Source organism: Limanda limanda, chromosome 23 (genome assembly GCF_963576545.1).
Source record: "Limanda limanda chromosome 23, fLimLim1.1, whole genome shotgun sequence".
Classification (NCBI taxonomy): Eukaryota; Metazoa; Chordata; class Actinopteri; order Pleuronectiformes; family Pleuronectidae; genus Limanda; species Limanda limanda.
This window is the reverse complement of record NC_083658.1, coordinates 6,340,316-6,362,611: the sequence shown is the minus strand read 5'-3', so window position 1 is coordinate 6,362,611 and position 22,296 is coordinate 6,340,316. Positions and strand designations below refer to the sequence as shown.

Sequence of the window (22,296 nt, the reverse complement as noted above, 5' to 3'; positions counted from 1 at the left end):
ATTGTGTTGTGTGGGAGTTGAGTCATCCTTCTTTATGTCATAAATCAACTGAACGAAAGAAAAAAAAGTCCCCACCAGGAAATTTCCTCTCAAATAAGTAATCTTCCAGTTTTTGTTATGTCCATGTGTTTGTATGTGTTGCTCTTTGTCCTCCAGCAGCACCATGAGTTATTTTGGGGCCTCGTTTGACTCTTTTATGATGCAATTTTAAAAATAGCAAATGTAATTACACAAAGAATCCACCGCAAAATTAAAACTGGGAAGAAACAGTAGCGTGTGAGCTGCTGAAGCTACAAGAAGATCATTTTCTTTCGAGGGAAGCTACATTAAAACCATTTTTCAGCACAGTTAATGTTATTATAAATTCATTAATCTAAACAATTTATCAGTTGTAGAAAAAAGATATGTAAGGAGGTGTCATTAATGTTGTTGATATATAAAAATCGCTGTCATTTTATTAGAAATCCTCCAATTTAAACTCTGCCGGCCGTGATTGGTCGTTGCCGTGTGACTGACCCCTCCTCCTCCCCTCCATGCCCGCAGGTCTTCTTCGCAGAGGACGTTGGCTCCAACAAGGGCGCCATCATCGGCCTGATGGTCGGCGGCGTCGTCATAGCGACCGTGATCGTCATCACCCTGGTGATGCTGAGGAAGAAGCAGTACACCTCCATCCACCACGGAGTCATCGAGGTGAGAAACGGCTGACCTGTGTGTTTGCATGTGCCGCGTGTGCAAGCTGTTCCCCCCCGAGCGGCGTCAATCTGCCGTGTGGCGAGCGTGATGCTGTGCGTGCACGTGTCTGCCAGGTGGAGACACTTGAACCGGGGCGTGTGTAGATGGATCTGTGGATGTGTTTGTAATTAAAGTCTGAAAACGAGTCAATATAAAGAGACAAATTAATTTCCTTCTTTGCTTCTCAAACTAATTTACTTTGTCATTTCATAGCTTTTGTGCTGTTTAATTAAAAAACGCACTATATAAGTGTGTGTGTGTGTGTGTGTGTGTGTGCGAGACCCTCTGACCCCCTCCTCTGGTTCCCCCCCCCCCAGGTGGACGCGGCCGTCACCCCCGAGGAGCGCCACCTGTCCAAGATGCAGCAGAACGGCTACGAGAACCCCACCTACAAGTTCTTCGAGCAGATGCAGAATTGAGGAGAACACACACGCGCGCACACATAAACACACACACATGCATCTCCCCCCCTCATCACGCACCCCCTCTCTCCCCCGTCCTCCCCCCCTCCCAACTCGTCCCGACGTGGCTTAGATCATAGAGTGACTGAAATAGTCCGTTAGGAGCGGCTGCAGCCGGGGGTTTGTGTCTCTGCCTGGGCGGAGCCAGTTTGCACCACGTTTGTTCACTTTACCGGAGCAAGTCGCCTTTTAATTAAAGAAAAAGTGGGTCGGGCGGGGACGAGGGGGGGGGGTTTATATGTCTGCTCCGTCTGGGCCTGCTGATGTATAGAAGAGAGGCCCCCCCCGCCCAGTGCATCGAAACAAACCCACCCACAGGGGAAGGAAGCGGCTTCTCTCCACACTGATTCAGGGCCAGTGTATAGTTGGGGTTTATTTTATATTTCTTATTTTGTTTCTGGCTTGGGAAAAGTTTTCGGTGTTGACTTGTGTAGAAATCTGACCTCTGATCAGTCGGACACGAGGTGCACGCTGACCTGGGCCTCGTCTGCAGGAGACTCCCCTCCAATCCTTCCACATTGGTTTGTTCCTATCGTGATTTGTAATGTAATAATTATATAAAGAAATATCAATTTGAACCAAGCAACGTGATTTCTGTGGACGAGGCCCCGTGGTTCCCCTCAAACTGCACCACTACTGCACTCACTCTACAGTCTGCACTGGAGTATAAGTGAACCTCCTCTCCCTCCCCTCCTCCTTCATCCCTCCCTCATCCCTCCCTCCATCCTCTTTTTTTTCTTTCTGTGCATTCTTACGACAGCTGGGCTGTGTTAAGCCACACAAGGCTCTTAAAGGATATTCGGGGATGCTGATGTTACTATGTTTTCTGAATGAGCTGTTTTTAATTTTGGGGTTTTCTCTCTCTCTTTATCGTTTCCGGTTTTTGTTTTTCAAAAAAGAATGGAAAAAAAACGTAGAAAAAAAAGAAACAAAAAAAAGAGATCAGCCAATGTAAAGTCCTTTTTTTAAATTGCGTGTAATGTTAACTGACGTACTGCTCAAGTCTTAGCTGTTCCTATGTAGTGCATGACGACAGGATTTGGAAAAACTGAAAAAAAACGAAGATCTTAACGCTGCTCTCTCTCTCTCTCTCTTTCTCTTTCTTTCTCTCTCTCTTTCTCTCGCTCTCGAGATCCTTTTCTCACATATAGATTGTCATTCTAGCAAGATTGTACATTTAGTATCTTCTCGTGACCACGTGACTTCAAAACAATGATGAAGAATATATATAAATCTAGATGAACAGGCTCTGCTTTGATATCATGTAAAATACACATTTAAAAGAGATCTGTGATTTTGGAATTTAAGTGTGTTTTGTCATTTCTTTTTAATTATTATTATTATTTTTCGATCATATCATGCTACGTTCCTGAAGCTGCAGGAGAGGTGGCGGGGGGGTTGGGGTGCTGGCTTCATCTGTTTGTATATTATTCTTTTCACTGAAATATAATGTGTTGAAAATCCTCACGCATAGGGAGCGTTCACCCTATTTAATTTTTTCATGTTGGCGTGATTTTTTATTTTAAAGGTGGTGTTACGGGGGTGAAGGTTGTAAGGAGTGGGGGGGGGAATGGATAAATGAGAGAAGGCAGGATGGGGGATGGGTAAGAGTTATCTCTGCGTGTGCGTGTGTTGTCATTTTCCGTCTAGTGTTTCATCCAGTTGCAAGCCGACGTCGTTCCTTTTTCATTTTTGGGGTTTTGTAATCGTTTCGCTTTCCGCTGATAAAACAGGTGAAGAGCCGAGAGGAGGAGGAGGAGGAGGAGGAGGAAGGAAGAGGAGGAGGAAGGAGGGCGAGGTAGAGAGGAAATGACTTGCAGTTCCGGATGGATAGCCAGCCAGGCAGGCAGTCTGTGTATATATATAATGGATTTTCACTTCCCCCAGCACCTCCCTTCGCCTTCCTCTTCCCTTCAGGCACGCTGCTCACCTCTCGCCATCAACGCACATGCCACAGCACTGAAGTTTCTAGCTAATGGCCGTCGAGAGAGCTGAGAGCGAGTCAGGGGGTTAAAACCAGGGATCAGATGTTGGTCTGAGGTAAATTCACGCTTGTAAGCATTAACTCCCCCCCCTTCGTTCATCTCCATGCACTCAGCTCCTGCCACAGAGTCAACACCATCTCAGCATCACAGGAAGTAGTGCAGCGTGACCTCTCACTCTGTTTATGCATCTAATGGCGAGTAAGAGCTGCGAGGAAGTGGCGTGAACGTGCATGTGGAGGCTGCAGTGAGGTGGTGGTCTTTTCAGAGGGTGCTCGATAGAAGCCCAGCAGGGGGCAGTAGAGTAGAGGAGGAAGCAGGATTTTTCTTTCCATCTCTTTATTTTTTTTTCACGTGGGTAATATATTGGTTTTGTTTTCCACTGTGTAATTTTGTGCAGGCCATTTGCATTGACTGGGAAAAACGCTTTCTACACTGTATTCCATAATAAAGTTTTGAATGTACATACAGATGCTGTGTCTGCTTGTTTGTTATTCAATTTACACAATTTAGTGTCCTCATGCATCTTGTTTTATTCGAATAATACATTTTAAGTGCTTCAGTGGTACATTAAAAATAAACACGTAATATCACAATGTAAAAATACTCCATCGTGGTTACAACCCTTATCAAGCCTCATTAGCCAAATATACTTAAGAGTAATTTTGCTCCCTCTGACTGATATACCTATCATTACATGTATATTGTATTTCCAGATTTTAAATACTACTGCATAAATGTGTGGAAAATAAGATGTGTAGGTCATGTGCTTCCCACCTGAAGGCCATGACCCTCCACAGGGTCAGATGATCTGAGGAGTCACCATATGACAAGTGAGAGAGAAGATTTGAATGTGGATAAAGAGTATTGGAATAAAATAAAATTATGATTAGTAGGTGGTTCAAGTCCAGCCAATATTAGGGGTTCAATATCTTGCCAAGGACACTTCGGCATGCAGATGGGGAAGAGTGAGGATTGTACCACCAACCTTCTTTTTGAAGAGCAACCACTCTACCCACTAGACCAATCCTGTATTAACATTACGAATTGGATTACATTTAGATTGACCTGAGAAACTAAGCACAGGAAGAAGATGGACACATTATTGTGTGTGTGTCTGTGTCATTCTATGCGGCTTTTGATACACATTGTATTTTCTACTTAACTACATATATTTGAAAGCTTTACTTAAAAGTTACTTTTATATTTTGGGATTTTAGTTATTATTATTATTATTCAGGCAAATTAATTGGCTTTTTGAGGGCTTTAACATGCTAAAATTCTAACCAAAATATGCAGAAAATTATTCTATCACCACCAAACTTCTGTCTCATGATCAGAGTCCAAACCTGAACAGCTCTATGTCTCAATATTTCCTCAGTCTTTATTTATTTCAGGCAAAACGCTTCAACATGCATGTGCTCGGGCCCGCCCAATGCTGCTTTGCAGTCCCAGAATTTTTAGTTTTGCTTGAAATTTGTTTGTAAATATTCAGAATTTGAATTATTTTCTTTTTATTTAGTCTCTGTGTTGTTTGAATGTCCCTGTGCAGCAACTTCACTTTCCTTCCGTGTATAAAATATACTTAATAAATAAAACGAGCTTTCCTCATTTAAAAATGTACATTTAGGTTAATATTCGCAATTATAATAGGAACCGATGTTTTGGATTATTTAAGGTTCGGGACGAGCAACACGTATGCACCGTACTGACGTCAGTTTCCGCTTCACCCCCTCACCACCACATTCCCACAATCCACTGCGTGCCCTCCACTTCCGGCTCTCGTACTCTTTGCGTGTCAAATCAAGGTTAGTGCAAACTTCTAACATAAACGCTGAGTTCCCTTCTTCTGTCGACACCTCGAACACTTAGAAGCACGACCTGCTTTCTCCAGTGAGTGCAGCGTTAGCATTAGCACCGCAGCTAACGACAGGGGGACACTGTCTGAGAGCCCTGTCGCCTCGGCTAATGCTAGCTTAGCTTGTTAGCCCTAGCGGGTGTTTGGGTCGTTGCGGTGAATGAAGTAAACACGTAGCTTAAGGTAGCACAGAGCGAAACCAGGCTTGTTTATATGCACTATTAAATCGAATCGACAGTTTGAGCAAAGTTGACAAAGTCTCTTTATACGTGTAAACAAGTTAACCTATGATAACTGATGCTAATGGTGCTAACAGAAACTTAGCACCTCCAAACATGAGGGGATGTAAGTTCTTCTATATGTTAAACGTATAAATCTCAAGGGCAGTTCGTTGTTTCTATTTCATTGTTGTGTTTTTATTGTGTAGCAGTTTTGTGCTGATGCAGAGGTCGGATCACACATGAGCCTGATGCTGTTTTCATCCCAGACACAGAGTTGTACAGATTCAGTAGATCTCAGTTTTACAGAATGATATAGTTTCCCATTCCTCTTCATGGTTTACATAAATGTAGAGTTACCGTTTCATCATAAATCAGCCAAGTGGAGGCTGATCTGTTCATTACAAGGCATATCAACATTGGAATGTTTGTGCTGGTGCCCTTCATGTGTCGGAGAGATTATTTTCACCTTTGAATTAAGTGCTTCCCTACTAGGATCAGCTTATTGACCAGGAAATCCGAATTGTGAATCCTTCTTTATTACTTTAATCAAACTCATATTCAGAGGGTGTAATCACACATGCTCCACGGTCTCACTGTGCCTATGACAGAGGACCAATCCCAGCCGCTTGTCCTGGGATGACACTAACCAGAAGCCCTGTTTTCTCCACCAGATGGCTCTTCACCGGCTGTTCCAGCTGTCCTCCCTGCTGCGCTCCGCCGTGAGCGTGACCCTGCGCAGGAACCTGGGCCTCTCCGCTGTCCTCCTCAACCGGACCAAGGAGCTCGACCCCATCCAGAAGCTGTTCCTGGACAAGATCCGCGACTACAACACCAAGAGCAAGTCAGTTGATGATGCACAACATGAACCCCCCTCATTTCTGTGTAGACAGTCATTTGGATTTTACCTGAATTCTCAAACTTTATCTAATGCCCTTACTCTCCCCAGGGGCTCCGGAGGCATTGTGGAGGCGGGGCCCGCTTATCAGAAGAATCTGTCTGAAGAGGTCCTCAAACTGCAGAGACTATACGGCGGCGGAGACCTCATCAAGTTCCCCGAGGTCAAATTCACAGGTTCGTCAAAGCTCATGTTACATTGAGAAGTCTACTGACCTAATTTTTTGTTTCGATCAATAAAACAAACAAATCCAAAAAGGGGTTGAAATGAATCAGGATAATTCTTCATTTATTTGATTTTGTAACCTTTGCTCAAAAACAACACAAAGTGCACAAACTATCCCTTAGAATTTAGATGTTGTACCATATAGTTTATTTATTTTGGCCAGTGTTCAACTAAGGTTTTTTTTACCATTGTTGAACTACTATCCTGCATTCTCCTATGCGAAGCTACAATTATTTGCTAAATACTGCTGCAACTTGTATCTCATTGTCAGATCTAATTGCAGGTATTGTTAAAAAGCTTCAGAGTTTTTCATTTCAAAACGTACACATGGCAACAACCACCACTATCAGTTATATTTTCTTCTTTTTTTTCCAGAGCCCAAGCTTGAAGAAGTGACCAAGTAAACACTGTCAAAGTTGTAAATCCCCTACTCGTCATCAATATGTTGTATTTAATAAAAATGGTAATGGAATGAACCTTGATTCACTGGTCATCATTTACCAATCATATATCAACACACCGTCAATAAAGTTTTCAGGTGCTGTGAATCATTTGCATTGTTTAACTGAGGGTGAAAAAGATTGTGGATGTTTTACTGCGAGGTACTTTAGTTTTTTTAAAGACTCATTGGCTGGATGAATGCCTCAAGATTCAAGAATAAAAGAAGCCTCCAAGACAGATGATGGTTCTGAGCTATTCCTACAGGTAAAGGGGAAGAAATTGTTCTTTTATTTTGATATTAAAGAGCTGAAGTGCAGTCGATGTACATCCTTTCCAGAATGGTAACACACCTGAAGATATAATAATATATAATGGTGTAATGAGTTTACATCATCCACCTCTTCAACATCCAGATTAAAGTTTGAAAAGTAGAGAACTGCGCTTAAAACTCTAGTGTGGTCTTACTTTAGATTTTTCAGAGCTTCTCCAGACTGAAAGGTCACTCGTTCAGATCATTGGATTTTCAAATCTTCTCTTGGCACTTTTAAATCTTAACTTTTACATTTCAAATGTCCCAGAGCCTTATATAAAGCAAATCTATGTCAAAGCTGTGTCTACTCACATCTTCATAATTACCAGCCTGCTGTCTTTGGATTGGCCAACCAAGGGTTTATAAGGCAGGCTTCTAACAATTTGAGCCATGCAACTGGACAATTGTCTCTTCTTTCTATCTATCTAACCGTCTGAGCCACTGCATCAGTCACCTGATTGAAGTTATTCCATTGGTCTTCTGTAGTGTGGAGGTACTCCTAAAGGTCTTTGGACGAGAAGGTTTCAATGACTGTATGGCTCAAATGGTTTCTAACAATTTGAGCCATGCAACTGGACAATTGTCTCTGCTTTCTATCTATCTAACTGTCTGAGCCACTGCATCAGTCACCTGATTGAAGTGATTCCATTGGTCTTCTGTAGTGTGGAGGTACTCCTAAAGGTCTTTGGACGAGAAGGGCTCAATGTCTGTATGGCTCAAATGGTTAGAAGCCTGCCTCATAGACCCTGGGACCCGGGTTCAAGTCTCATTTAGAGGATCTACTGATACATCGTAGATTGTGGGTCCTTATTTATGTGCTGCAGTAAATTTATCAAGATTGACATACCAAGTGTAAAGTTAAAAGAGCCAGGAGAGGAGTTCTGAGTGCCGATGATGCTCAGTGGCGTGGGGGCTTTGTGAGTCGGCTATGGAGCCGGACGGCCAGTCCAGGAGAGGCTTGTTCGAACCTTGCCTGAGTATCTGTTGCACGACATATCTCTAGGGGACGTAGTGGATCACAGTGGGAGGATGTGGTATACAGAGAAGGAGGAGGTAGTTAGGGTAGGAGGAGGAGTTCATAGTCAGAGTGGGAGGATTTTTAAATGGGAGGAGTTTTTAAAGGGAGGAGGTGGTAGTCAAAAAAAAATACTGATAAATTAATCCAGATAAAGTTAGTCAGAGTGGCACACACGCTCACACGGTGTGGGTTGGTGTGTGGGTTGGTGTGTGGGTTGGTGTGTGAGATGGTGTGTGTGTTTGTGTGTGCGAGTGTGTGAGTGTGTGAGTTAATCTGATAATACAGGAGGAGATTAGTAAAAAGAGTAGGAGGAGCTTAATGTAGGAGAAGGGGTCAGAGTAGAAAGGTAAAACAGAGATATGTTTTGTAAAAAATCTTTCTGAAACATACCACTCTGACTAAAATCTCTTCCCACTCTGACCCCCTATCTCGTCTAACAACATATCTTGAAACAGTTACTCCGGCAGGGTTCGAACCGGCCTCTCCTGGACTGGCCAGCCGGCTCCATAGCCAGCATGCAAAGCCTTCATGCCACCGAGCATCCTTCACTTCTGAATTGCTTCTCCTGGCGGTTTTAACTTAACACTTGCTAAGTTAATTTGTATAAATTTACCAACATTCCAAGTGTAAAGATAAAAGCGCCAGGAGAAGCAACTCAGAAGTGAAGGAAGCTCGGTGGCATGAAGGCTTTGCATGCTGGCTATGGAGCCGGTTGGCCAGTCCAGGAGAGACTGGTTTGAATCCTGCCTGAGTAACTGTTTCAAGATATGTTGTTAGACGAGATAGGGGGTCAGAGTGGGAAGAGATTTTAGTCAGAGTGGTATGTTTCAGAAAGATTTTTTACAAAACATATCTCTGTTTTACCTTTCTACTCTGGCCCCCTCTCCTACATTAAGCTCCTCCTACTCTTTTTACTAATCTCTTCCTGTATTATCAGATTGACACACACACACTCACACAAACACACACACCATCTCACACACACACACACTCACGCCCACACACCATCTCACACACCAACCCACACTGTGTGAGCATGTGTGCCACTCTGACTAACTTTATCTGGATTAATTTATCAGTATTTTTTTTTGACTACCACCTCCTCCCTTTAAAAACTCCTCCCATTTAAAAATCCTCCCACTCTGACTATGAACTCCTCCTCCTACCTTAACTACCTCCTCCTTCTCTGTATACCACATCCTCCCACTGTGATCCACTACGTCCCCTAGAGATATGTCGTGCAACAGATACTCAGGCAAGGTTCGAACAAGCCTCTCCTGGACTGGCCGTCCGGCTCCATAGCCGGCACACAAAGCCCCCACGCCACTGAGCATCATCGGCACTCGGTACTCCTCTCCTGGCGGTTTTAACTTTACACTTGGTATGTCAATCTTGATAAATTAACTGCAGCACATAAATAGAGAACCCACAATATCTGATGTATCAGTACATCCTCTAAATGACAGACTTGAACCTGGGTCTATGAGGCAGGCTTCTAATCATTTGAGCCATGCAACTGTACCTAAGCCATGCTGTCTTTGAACCATTGGCAATTTGCGATGGGTTTTTGCATTGAAAATAGCTTGGCCGATGCAAGAATTGAACCCATGATCCACAATCTACAGGTTGACCATTTAACCGTCTGAGCCACTTCATCAGACACCTGCTTGAAGTTTTTGTAAATATTTACCTATTTGAACCCACATTCTCAGATGTATCCGTACCATAAATACTTTTTTTCCAGTTTTCAGACGACTTACTAACCTATTATATTTGGATTGGATCGTTACGTATTAGGAATCCCTTCCACTGCAGCGTAACTAAACACAACAATAACAGCAGTGTAGTTTTGAATAGAAAAAACTTTATTACTGATACACCATTCAAATAAAACTCTGAACAATCCATTCACACACTGTCTAAAAACAGACACTCAATTTTTGATAAACAGTGGCACAAAAATATAAAGACAGAAAAAAGTAAGGCAAATTCTTTACAAAAAGCTGTGTTTCATAGATACATGACAGACAAATTAAAAGGCACAAGGTATATATATATTTATATATATATATATATATATGTATATGTGTATAAAAAGACCATGCAGGCACATCAGGATGGAATGGGGTTGGTCTCAATAGAATTGGCTGGAGCGGCTTCCTGTTCTTCCGGACTGGCTTTGTCTGTGTTTGTATTCTTACAAGACCACAAGGGTCTTTTGTGGCACTGTGGCCCCTGGGAAGTATTACAGAAGACAATACTGGCTGAGGTAAACTGCATTAATGTTGGAGTCGACTGAACTGGTCATTCCCTATGGCTTTAACGAGAAATCCCCATGTGATGATTCACTTTTTCAAACAAAGATTCTAAATGTCCTTTTAGATTTAACTGTCAGTCTTTGGTAAAACAAAACAGACGTAAATAAGCGGCCTGCAGAGGGAAGAAAAGTGAGTTTAAGTCTCCAGTAGTTCCTGTATCTGACCACCAGGGGGGAGCAGAGGGCCATGAAACTACTTAATCCCATAAGAGCAGAACACATCAATGACAAGAGTCGAGCCACACAGCAAAGCAGGAGAGTAAGAAGCCTTGCAGTTTTGCTTTTCGTAATCTCGTCCGAGAGGGAGCGGTAGAGGAAGGAAGATTGAAATTAGCATGTGGTGGAAGATCAAGAGCTCATTCAGGGTCCAGAGAAAGAAAAGACTAAATCAGAGAATCCAGTGTTGGCACCTTTTTCACGAGGGTGACGTCTCCTCAAAGAAAGGCCAGCTTCTCAGAGCATGAACGACTGGGTGTGTTTAAAATCCTGGGGCACAGAAAAGATAAGGGTTTGAAATCTGTTGTGGTTTCAATCAAAAACAGTGACAGGAAAAGAAAGGAAAGAGGAAACACTCACTTCTTGGGGTGGAGGGACGTAGTTGACATTGGACCTGAAAGACAAAAGGCCTGGTAAGCACATCGGACAGTTTGACACGGTTGCAGAGAAGGGGAGAAACCCGAGGCGGACAGCTGTATCCTGACTCATATCTTTCCCCGCATAAATAATGCACATCATACACGGCAAGCCTCCCATTGGGTAAAAAGAAGAGCCAGACTGAGCAGGACAGTGTTAAAGTGTGGAGAGCGGCGTTTGAGGTGCTACTTTTAATATAATACTGTGTGTACGGAGGGAAAAAGACGAGTTATTTTACTCTAGAAAGGTGTAGAAAACGTCCCAAAAATGCCAAAGCTATACTCTGACGTTTTATTGATGCCAAAACCACGTATGAACATCATAGTATAGATATGGCCTTAAAAACATAATAGTATAGTAAAAAAAGGTCCAAAACATGTGTCTTGTTTAACCCATACATATTTTCTGGGGGTTATGCACCACCCAATTTCTTGTCTTACTGACAGGACCAGTAGCCCAGGTCGATTTACTCAAATCAAACTTTTCCTTCCTGTATTGAGAGAACTTGGCGTTAACCCGCAGTTAAGATTCAAAGCATCATTGCTGTTAGTTTGCCCTCGTCCGTCTGTCGGCTTGTCTGTGCGTCACACTCACGTGTCCTCTGTTCTGTGCAGGGTTTGGCTGCTGATGTGGGCTGCACCATGACACTGGGAGATCCAAAAGGACCTGTGGGGGGGCCAGCGTGTGGGCTTTAAAAAGGGTCAACAACAAGGGTGTCGAGTCGGACTCTCACTGCACACCATGCTTTTATGAAGTGGTATGGAATATCTGATCATTCATAAAACGGTGTGCGTTTTGTATTTTCAGGTCGTGCAGGTTTGATTTGTTTGAGTGTGAATTTCAAGGACTTACGTGTTTGCTTTACATGTTTTTTTGCATCAAGTTTGATTCTACAAGCTGCAAGGAGATAAAGTGTGTGTTACTGCTGCTCTTCTGAGACACTGTATCCAATACGTAACCAAGCAGTATAACTGTGAATTGTCTCTGCACCCACAGTTTTTTTGTCGTTGCAGCTCGCAAAATCAAGATTGAAGACACGGATCTGATTGGATAAAACCTGTGAACCGCATTTTTCCGACAGAAAACTTAAAAAAATGACAAACCTGCAAACTTGAATAGACGAAACAGAAATCACAAATTCAAGCATACCTTCATGAATGATTTAATATTTCAAATACTAGCGGCAAAGCTGTACAGACATGCAGCCAGTCATAATTTAGCAGAGCCGAACTAAATGCTACGGTGAGCAGGTCAAGTGGTGAGCCAACACATGCAGCAATCCAGCCCCCAACTATTAAATGTCCGAGTCCTTTGCAACTTTCAAGACTTTACTGCAGCTGTCAGTGACATTCAACACCTACATATTGAGGATTTCGGTTTTTAAAAAGGGTATTTTATACACAGAATTCTACAAAGGCTGCAGTTTGGGCCCCTTAAAGATCTCAGTAATACAATCAGAAATCGGTGTAATGAACAAAAAGCTCTCATCGGTGTCTTCTTTGAAATATAAACCATTTGGAACTATTGTTTAAAGCGAAAGGAATTGTGTTTTCGTCTATAAAACACCATCAGCATTTTAACGAGATCCAAAATGACAATTTGAGACCGATTCATGGTCCGTCTCCAGCATGATATAACATTCGTGTGTCGAACCACGTCCCCTGGACCATTTGTCACTAAAAGGCAGAGCTCCATCCCAGATCCGCATTCATACTTTCTTCACTCCCTGCGATTGGTGCATCAGAAATCATGTCACATTGTCTTTGAGTCTTTGTGAAGGAGCCCGTTCTATAAATAGGAAGTTGACACTGACAGCTCCAGTTAGCTCAGTGGGATAAGCATCAGACTTTAACCTAGACAAAAGAGCTTTCGCATCAGCTTCAAGGAGAAGCTCCGCGCTGACTCTCCATCAAAACGCTGCGCGGTAACAAGCCAGTAATCAAATAACATAAAGTCAAGCGAGTTGGGCCAGTCACACGAGGACACGCATTTATGTCTCGGTGGTTTCTGGCTCAGCGGCTACTCGAGCATCCAAAAGCTGTGACGCCCACTCTGGTGTGTTCTCAGGACAGGGGCTGTTCTACTGTGATGCTGCCGTCTCATTCCTCAATCACTTCAATATCCAAATAATCCATTTCACATCAGCCGCCCCAATCAGTTTAATTGCCTGCTGCAAATATTTTCCCTCCTCCACTGATTAACAGCCGCTAATTATTCCATAATTGTGTTGCGCAGATTATTTCTCCTCCTGTAATTGTCTGCATTTTTTTTTGGGGTGGGGGGTGGGGGGGAATCAAATCTCCGGTTACATCTGAGCGAAGAAAAGAAAAACAACCTTTTTCCCATGACTTTTACATCTGTTGGCGCCAATCACAGGAAGAGTAGTAACAGTGGTTCGGAAAACACACACACACACACACACACACACACACACAGACACACACACACACACACAGACACACACATGCAGCCACAGCTGTCACTCTATACAGTCCTGAGTCAGCACACAGCCACGCAGTCTAAGTGCAACAACAAGCCACCCGCCCTCCTCTCCCTCCTCTCCCTCCTCTCCCTCCTCTCCCCCCTCCTCCTCTCCCTCCTCCTGTGCGTGTGGGGTATTAGCCTGTGTGTGTGTTCACATCAATGTTAATGCAATCACGGAGCTCTTACCTTCCTCTGTGTCCTGCTGATGGATGAGTCAGGAGGAGCGTGGAAGAAAAAAAAAGAGAAAGACAGTGAAATTCACTTCTTTTTTGGAGCAGAGATTAAAGACGATATCTCGATTAATCCAACGCACAGATCACGCTAGACTGGGAAAAAAGGGCCGAAACCGAAGAGACAAACTTACGGCTGAAGAAACCGTTGCGGTGCAGGAGGAGCCCGCCACAGCTGCACACCATGACCAACAGGGCGACCACCACCACGGCCGCCACCACGGCGGTGATGTTGACATCCTCTGCAAGCGAGAACAGAGCAGAGACAGTTGTGATGTATCGCCCGCAGGAAGTGGTAAATATTCAATAAACACTCCAACAGTAACATTAAGAGCAAGGTCATATTTAATGTAACTACCCGTTCCTGCACTCTGCTAATATTTCCTATAATTTATTAAGAGCGTAAAAACAATTTCTTGCATTAACCTAAAAGACATTATATAATTTATTAGTAGAGTTTAAGACACGGTCGCCTTAAACATGTTATGTAATTTGTCCTGAAAGATCTTTTTTTAAAATGTTTTTCCAAATGTAAGATGCAGGTTGAAGGAAGTTTCGTGGGTTTTTCCTCTTCACTGCATCTCTGATCTTGTCTAGTGCTGAAAGGGCGTCAGGGGGGAACAGGGAAAGGATGTGGAGAAAAGACACACACACACACACACACACATACACACACACACACACACACCTATTGCCATGTGCTTGGCCTCGCAAGTTTTGGGCGGTCCCACCCCGTTGGATGCCAGGCAGCTGTACCGGCCGGTGTCCTCTTTGGCTACAGCTTTAAACTCCTGCAGATTAAAGACAAAAAGAGATGAGGAGCATTTTTACAGCTGCTTTTAGAAAAAAAGGTGATTTAAATGGCTCGAGTTAAAGTATTTATTTGTACGTGTCCTTGAGCGAACCTCAGGAACATTCCGGTCTCTACTTTCTGAACAAGACTTTCTTACCAGTACTCCCGTGTGTGAGTTGATTAGATAGGTGGCGTTGGCGTGGCGTGGCGTGCTGATTGGCAGGTTGTCCTTGAACCAGGAGTACGTGGCGGGCGGGATGCTCTGCTGGTCCCGGCAGCGCAGCTTCACCACCGAGCCCGTCACCGCCGAGCTGGGGATCTCGCAGGACGGGGTGTGGGGGGGCACTGGAGGAAAAAAAGGACAAAGGTAAGAATCAGACGAACAGAATGTCTCCAAAAAAGGTGTCAGATATTTCTTTTTCCCAGAGTCGTACCGAGGACTTTCAGCGTCACGTTGGTCTCGCCCAGGGTGACGGAGTCCTGAGGAGCACTGATCTCACAGCGGTAGTCGCCGGCGTCCTCCTGGGTCACCCGCTGCAGGGTCACCGTGGCGCCATCAATGGTGGCGCGGCCTTCGAAGGGAACTAAAGGGACAGAGGAATAGGGTTGAAAAATTCCGGGAATATTCAAAGTTGGAAACTTTCCATGGGAATTAACGGGAATTAACGGGAATTAGCGGGAATATACGGGAATTAACGGGAATGAACTGGAAATGTTGTGGGTAATTTATACTAACTGTATTTACCTTGTCATATACAGACAGAAATATAAACATTGTTTTGTCATACGCTGATTTGAGCCCTGACGAAACTTTGGGCACTTGACTATATCCTTCTGCATCGTTGTGTCATTCTTAACATAGGTCTTTGCACAGTATTTGCAAATGTACACAGCCTTTACATCTACATTGGATGGGGTGAAATGTCTCCACACATGAGAGAGTGCACGTGGCATTGTTCTGTAGAATAAGATGAGAAAAAAGTTTGTAAAAAAACACTAATGCAATGCCAGAGATATAAATAGTTCGCCAAACAATTGGAATCGTCTGTAAACATATTTTACAATTGATGGATAAATGAATGGAAATAGGCTAGATGAACAGAGGAACAATCCTCAATCAGCATGCTCATATATTTTCCCCAGTAATATCATCGAAACTTACCTGACTAGTCCTGTACACTACAGCAGGCCTCAGTAGCCCTGCTGTAGAGTGAAGGATGCTGGGAATTGCAACCCTACAGAGGAATCCAGGAATTTGACATCCAATATCCATTTTCACTTGATTTCTCATAGAATTATTCACGGATCTTTATGAGGAATAATGTGGTGTATATATAGGGACTGATATTGTTGAGTGTCTGCAATTTGGTGTGGCTAAAAGGTGCATTTACAGCATGTGCCAGCCAACGTGTCACCGCAGGGCGCCCCCTACTGCCAAATCCGGCCAACATGAAAATTTAAGTGAGATGCCTTTTCATGATTTACAACCCTACCTGCTGCCAGCGTCTGCGTCTTTATTTATGTCACCTTTTAAGTGAATCAGCTGTGGCGTTGCTAATGAAGAGGAGGCGGCGGCCGGTCAGAGGCATTTATGAAGCCTTGACATATTTGATGGAACCCCCCCCACCCACCCCACCCCATGCTAAGAGCGCCGTCTATAAAAAGACATTCTCGTGTGATGCATTATTTATTTCGCCCATTAAATCAACATCCTGGAGCATAAAAGGTGAAAGATTAAGGTTAAGAGACAGGTTCAACTTCTCGGCCTTGACCGTGCCAGAACATCTCTCACTGTTCATCCATCCGTCCTGTTTCCACAAATCACAGCAGCTCTGTCTCTCATCCTATGTGGCAAACCCCCCCCCCCCCTTCCATCTGGTGCTGCAAGCTGATTAAAACAAATGCCCTGTCTGTCAGCGAAGGGGATAAAGAGAGAGACGGCCGGCGTGGTCACCTTTGAAGTTTCCGTCAAAGTACACGAAGGAAACCCCTTTCCCCTTCTTCTTCCACTCGATGCGCGGGTGCTGGTCCTTCTCCGTGCGGAACTGGCAGGACAGCACCGCGTCTGGAAAAAACAGAGAAACGGGACCAGTCAGGTATTTTTGGCACAACTACGACAAGTCTGATCTTTTTTTTTTTTTATGTTTTTCAAACTGCTGGGTCTATTTATAGCCTCGTGGTTTATTCTGTCAGGAGAGAATGTGAGAGGAGCTGCGTTTTTTTTCCGCCTCACCTGAGAACTCGCGCACCTCCACCTTGGGACTGTTGGTCGACACGGTAACGGGAACAGACGGGGAACCTGGTGATGATGGAGAGGAAGAGAGAGACAGAGAGAGAGAGAGGGAGGGAGTGGGAGATACAAATGAAAAGAAGGGTGAGAGCAGATCAGAACGCCATATCGCTCGTCCTCCATTAGGGGGCAAGGTGATTTGGGTGAACTGCTCCACAGAGGAGAATGCTTAATGGCCGCCACTGGTTTCTCCTGCTCGACGCTCGGAGCTGAACGCAGCACTCGGAGGCCAAGTGGAGCTTTCTACAGGAGATCTGAGACAGAGGCGGGATTACTCCCTCCTCTGCTTTAATCCTGCCGGGGTTAAGGAGCATCCGGCCGTATGTTTACTTAAGCACAGGTTAGGACAAGGTCATCGAACATCTCAACAACGACTTGTCCAGATTAACCTGCTGCACGAGGGGCATTAGGGAGAAGCGGACGACTGTTTGCGTCGGTTTCTCCCTTCCGCCTGTGCGTCACTGATAACCGCATCCAAACAGGAAGGGGAAACCGGAGCTGCCTCTCCTGTTTGATTGGTTTAGAGGGCGGATTATTGCCCTGTTGTCGTGGGTGAAGGTTACCTGAGGGAGAGACACGCGGCAGGAACATTAAAAACGCTCTTAGGGTGAAAGCCCCGACATCTCCCAAGCGTCTGCAAATTAAGAAAAGTGGGGGAGCTTTTTTGGAAATTACGGCTCATAATAAATGTTGGATGGGCCTCAGGGATACTAACTCAGAACATTAAGGGCGACGGAAAACTTCCAGCAAACTTCAGACTTGGCGCAATGAAGATGTCACCTTCACAGACTCCTGAAAGCAAAATGCCAGATAAATAAATTAACTCGCTCCTGCACACACACACACTCCGTTTTACTGCCGCTGTTCCTGCAAATGTAACGACGGATGTAGATCTTCAGCTTCCTGTCGGCCCATTGTTAGTCACGGAGGTTTTTTCCGCCTGCAGCGAAGGAAAGGGTGACGTGGAACAATGAAGGGCGAGCGGTGACAAAGGGGGACAGGAAGTGTGAGAGAGAACAGGAAGGCAGCCATGTTGGAGCGCTACACAAAGCGGAGCAGCAGAAGCAGGGCCTCTCTCGCTCGAATTTCCACGACGGCTGCTATTTTTAATTTGGCTTTTAAATAAACAAAAGCCTGACATACAATAATAATGTCATCTGCCAAATGCAGCATAACTAACGTGTTTTTTTTTTCTTTTCCATCTCCTGACGTTGGCTTAATTTACGCCCGCGTCACTCGGTCAAACTCTGAGCTAAGCGAATTAAAGCTGCACACTCTCCCTGCAGACGCTACCCCCCCCCCCCCCCCCCCCGCTGCATGTTGACTCGTGGCACAGTAACGGGATTACCACGACTGCCTCGGCCCACGCTCCTCGACACCCTCCTCCGAGGAGCTGCGTCTCACCGGGAGGATGAACAAAACTGGGGGGAGGAGGAAGATACAATGAGATTAAAAAGGGATGAGAATAAACGACAAAAGGAGAGAGAGATGAGCGGGATCGCTAAGAATAGAAAACACACAAATGAAATGGAGTGGAGTAAAGACTGGAGGTTGGCAGAGGGGCGGAAGGGAGGGGGGGGGAAGGGGGGGGGGGGGGCGAGGGACCCGGAGAAGCATGAATAAAAGAGAGAGTAGCGGGAGTGAAGGCGAGGGAGATCCTCTCCGACAGTGGGACTGTAAATGGGAGTCGCTCCTGTCACACAGTGTGAGACCCGGCGGGCCGCCACCTTGAAGGGTGTCTCTGTGAGGGAGAGGAAGTGACATCACTTAACCGCTGAACTGACTGACACACACGTCCAGAACTGAGCAAGGACGTGTGTGTGCAAGGTCCCCGCCCACTTCAATGGCCTCAATTAACTGCGAAGGCGTCGAGGCGGACAAGGAACACATGGCCGCTCCAGATCCCTTCACAGCCGCCTGGTGGTTCATGTTCACGTGGTGCGGCGAACGCTCCGCTGTCCAGGAAGTCACCGGGAGACGTTAATCACATTTAGTAGGCGAGGGCCAGCGAGCGTGCTGAGGTTGACCCGCTGAGCCCTGGACGCCACCTCGGTGTTTCTCCTCCGCCGCCGCTGCTCACTTGTGGCTGGTGGATCTAAACAATGAGTAAACAGCTGTCGGATATGCACGAGGCAATCCAGATATAGAAATATGATAATCCTACAAGACGAGCTGTACTCTCCAAGGGCTGGATAATGGTTTTTCCAAAAATACACGTCAATGCAGGGGGAGAGGAGAGGAGCATTGTGGGTAAATGACGGCGCACACCTGACGAATCTCGACAATGAGTTGTGTTGAACTGAGAGTGAAGAAACTCTGGTTTAGAGGTGAGTTTATAACGGAGAGGCCCAGGAGGTTATGATACGGGTCAGGGGGAGAATCCATTGGAGTACAGTTCAAGTTTGTTTAGCCACAAGCCAGAATGTTTGAATGTCTGTGACTGGACATAAATATTTTGAATAATTTGAGGTTGGAATATGCTTATTTTCTTTGAAAATGATATACCATAACTCAAATCTTTAGGTTTTTCTCTCTTTATTAATTGTTTCTGTCTTTCATGCTTTTATCTTTTATCCTGTATTATTTTATTGTAAGGAGACCTTGGGTGACTTGAAAGGCGCCTCCAAATAAAATGTATTATTATTATTATTATTATTAAAACCCACATATCTTCCAAATGCAGATAATCCGACTTAAAATCATAGTTACGTTACGTCTAAATAATCTCAGATTTGCTAATAGAAATCCATTTAATGTAATGTTATTCATTAGCTGGCCGCCTTGGGCCCAAACCCGAGCTGATCTTTCCCTGTTCGGCTGCTAGACTTGGCTCATCCGCTCCAGTTGGCTGCAGCTCTACCAGAGTTGGGCCAGTGTTGGCAACTGGTATCAGCTCCAGATCCTGGGCCATGACCCAGCGGGCCGGAGTCCAGCCAACAGATAAGATGCTCACCGGCCACGGCTGAGCTGAGGCCTTTTGGCAACCGCTTAGCTAGTTTGAGTTTATTCTTTCTATATTTACTCATTAAGAAATATAAGAAATTTCCTAACGAGCATGAATCAAACTGGTGCACGTGTCAGGAAACAGCTTCAGTGAAGTTTTTAATGACGTTTATCGTTTGCTTTGCCGCAGCAGGTCCCCGGTGGCCCCCTCCGATATGGCATCAGATACGGCCCCTGCGGTAATTAAAATGCTTCTACTGAGGCATTGTTGTGCTTCGGGAGAAAAAACACAAACATGTACTCAAAGCCGGCAACAAAGACAACACACACGCGCACACACACATTCCGTGCGTGGCATTAGCATCAAACCCAAACACTGCGACAGCTTAAAACTCACAGAGGAGCAGCCACCCTCCTGCTGGAGCAGAAATAGAAAGATGGCACGATTCGCTCCTTGGCACGAAGCGTTACTCTCATTACGGGGTCCGGACTGAGTGTTACAGGGGCCGCGGCGGGGGGTGGGGGGTGGGGTTGTGTTGCCAGGACTGTGCCGAGGTCAAACGCACGGGCGCCGGTGATAATTAAAGGCACTTATTCAAATTAACAGGGAACAAATTAGACGAGGAAGGGAGATGGACTTGTAGGAAGTGTCCTGTGTGATAGAGATAAGGTGGAAGTGGGCAGGGCCACACGTTTCAAGGCCGGGGGGGGGCACAGGGACAAACAGGGAGAGGACGCTGTGTGTGTGTGTGTGTGTGTGTGTGTGTGTGTGTCTGAACAAAGCCTCTCTGTAACCCTGTGAGCAACAGCTGTCTCAGTCAGACATGGTGTGTGTCTGTGTGAGTGTGTGTGAGTGTGTAAGACTGAGATGGGGGATGTTGGGTCTTTGGCCACAGAGACCCACCCACAGTGTTTCCTCCTGGACTTTAAGTCTATTTTTTAAAAAACAAAACAGTCCACAGACGTCAACACATTTCACACTGTTGACATCCTTCACTGACCTGGAGGATGAGTGATTTCTATCAGTTTGTCCACAGCAGGACTGGACACACACAGACAGACACACACAGACAGACACACACAGACAGACACACACAGACAGACACCTTTGTGAACTTGTGACCTGACAGGTGGCAAAACGTCAAATGTGCATCACTCACTCTCACTGTCTCATCGCATCCGTGTCACACTGCTGCTGCTCCCCCGGTGTCCCAACAACACAAACACTCCCTTCTCCTGCAGCAGCATCATCATCATCACCAGGGAACATTAGAGTCTGTGATTCTCCATCCAAACACAGTTTATCTCAGGTTCTTCCACTCGGATTCCCCCTGTTCTCCCTCCAGCCGCCTGCTATGATAAATCACAGAGTGACGTTTTCTGGTTACAGTCCAGCCACTGACCTCATAGGTTACACAGAGCCACCACCGGTTCTGCCAAGAGAAACACGGGTGTGCACACCCCAATAGGTGGCATCCGGCCATGTACAACTTTTGCTTTGGGCCAACTAGTGGGGAACACAACCTGGCAGCACCGCCAGCCCACTGTCACAGATGGGCTCTGAAGAAATACTCAAAAAATAAAGATTTCATAAGATTTTGTGATTGAGCCACAAACATTCCAGTGGAATAAAGTCAAAATACAACAAAAACACGTTAAAAAGCAAGAAAATCTTCATTTTAAAGACATTTAAAGTCTCAAGTGCTGTTTTAAATTAACTCTTTATGAGATAAACCCTTGATCCATGGGGAATTATTCTATATTTCCTGCCAAGCTGAGTTAAAACACATTAAACTCACTGGAATCAGCCTTTTTCCTATCATATTTGACCCAACACAAGTGCACACACAGAGCAACTGTTGTTCTCCTGAGTGAATACTTTCCATTTAACACTTACATTGCATGAGTAGAACCACAACAGGCAGATACAGGGACGTCCCCTCCATCATCCTCCGTAGCTCGGGCTCCGGAGTCTCTTCTTCCCTGGCCGGAGCAGCGAGGAGCCGACGCTTGCTTCTCGCACTTGTTCCCAACTCCCCGATAATTCATCCAGCTTCCAGGGAAAGGACCTGCTCTCCAGGAGGGAGGAGGGGTGGGGGGGGGAAGGGACCGGACCAGGGGGGGAGAGGAGCGAGGCAGCTGGCGGGGATGAGCGAGGCGTGGAGCGGCGTGGAGGAGGCTGGAGCCGCCGGTGTCCTGGCTGCGGGAGAGTGGCTGTGCTGCCTCGGTGACTCGGGATGAATGACTCCTCTCTCTCTCTCTCCCTCCCTCTCTCTCTCTCCCTCCCTCTCTCTCTGGCTGAGATGGAGAGAGAGGGAGGGAGGGAGGGAGGGAGGGGGGGGGCGGGGTTGCGCCTTCAGCCCGAGAGCGCAGCGCCGTGTCCAAGACGCGCACTGCACCGCCACATGGCACCGGCACAGGGGGTCAGGCGGGCAGGACCACAGGCGCACCTCAGCCGGGAAT

At 45.5% G+C, this 22,296-nt stretch overlaps 3 protein-coding genes across 5 annotated transcripts in view; 2 read left to right on the top strand and 1 right to left on the bottom strand.

The window, feature by feature from the left end:
• appa (amyloid beta (A4) precursor protein a) overlaps positions 1-3,645 on the top strand; it is a 32,262-nt gene extending 28,617 nt beyond the window's left edge. For both annotated transcript variants that reach the window (XM_061066890.1, XM_061066889.1), the window contains exons 16-17: positions 544-690; positions 1,050-3,645. In XM_061066890.1, the coding sequence (XP_060922873.1) occupies positions 544-690; positions 1,050-1,151 (249 nt within the window). In that variant the 3' untranslated portion in view covers positions 1,152-3,645. The remainder of the gene's footprint in view (positions 1-543; positions 691-1,049) is intronic.
• A 1,275-nt stretch (positions 3,646-4,920) lies between these two features.
• atp5pf (ATP synthase peripheral stalk subunit F6) lies at positions 4,921-6,850 on the top strand. Its single transcript, XM_061066888.1, has 4 exons — positions 4,921-4,983; positions 5,926-6,095; positions 6,201-6,325; positions 6,750-6,850. The coding sequence occupies exons 2-4, from the start codon at positions 5,926-5,928 to the stop codon at positions 6,776-6,778; spliced, it is 324 nt and encodes a 107-aa protein (XP_060922871.1). The 5' UTR covers positions 4,921-4,983; the 3' UTR covers positions 6,779-6,850.
• Positions 6,851-10,026: 3,176 nt separating this feature from the next.
• jam2a (junctional adhesion molecule 2a) lies at positions 10,027-21,926 on the bottom strand. 2 transcript variants are annotated; one of them, XM_061066885.1, is made up of 11 exons: positions 21,731-21,926; positions 16,834-16,899; positions 16,555-16,665; positions 15,035-15,184; positions 14,758-14,945; positions 14,496-14,598; positions 13,942-14,049; positions 13,764-13,779; positions 11,688-11,759; positions 11,037-11,070; positions 10,027-10,946 (listed from the first exon to the last, which is right to left on the bottom strand). In XM_061066885.1, exons 1-11 carry the CDS (start codon positions 21,780-21,782, stop codon positions 10,914-10,916), a joined length of 933 nt encoding a protein of 310 aa, XP_060922868.1. In that variant the 5' UTR covers positions 21,783-21,926; the 3' UTR covers positions 10,027-10,913. The 2 variants fall into 2 exon arrangements, with proteins under 2 accessions (XP_060922868.1, XP_060922870.1); XM_061066887.1 differs by having other exon boundaries at positions 13,764-13,776; positions 21,731-21,925.
• Positions 21,927-22,296: the final 370 nt, after the last annotated feature.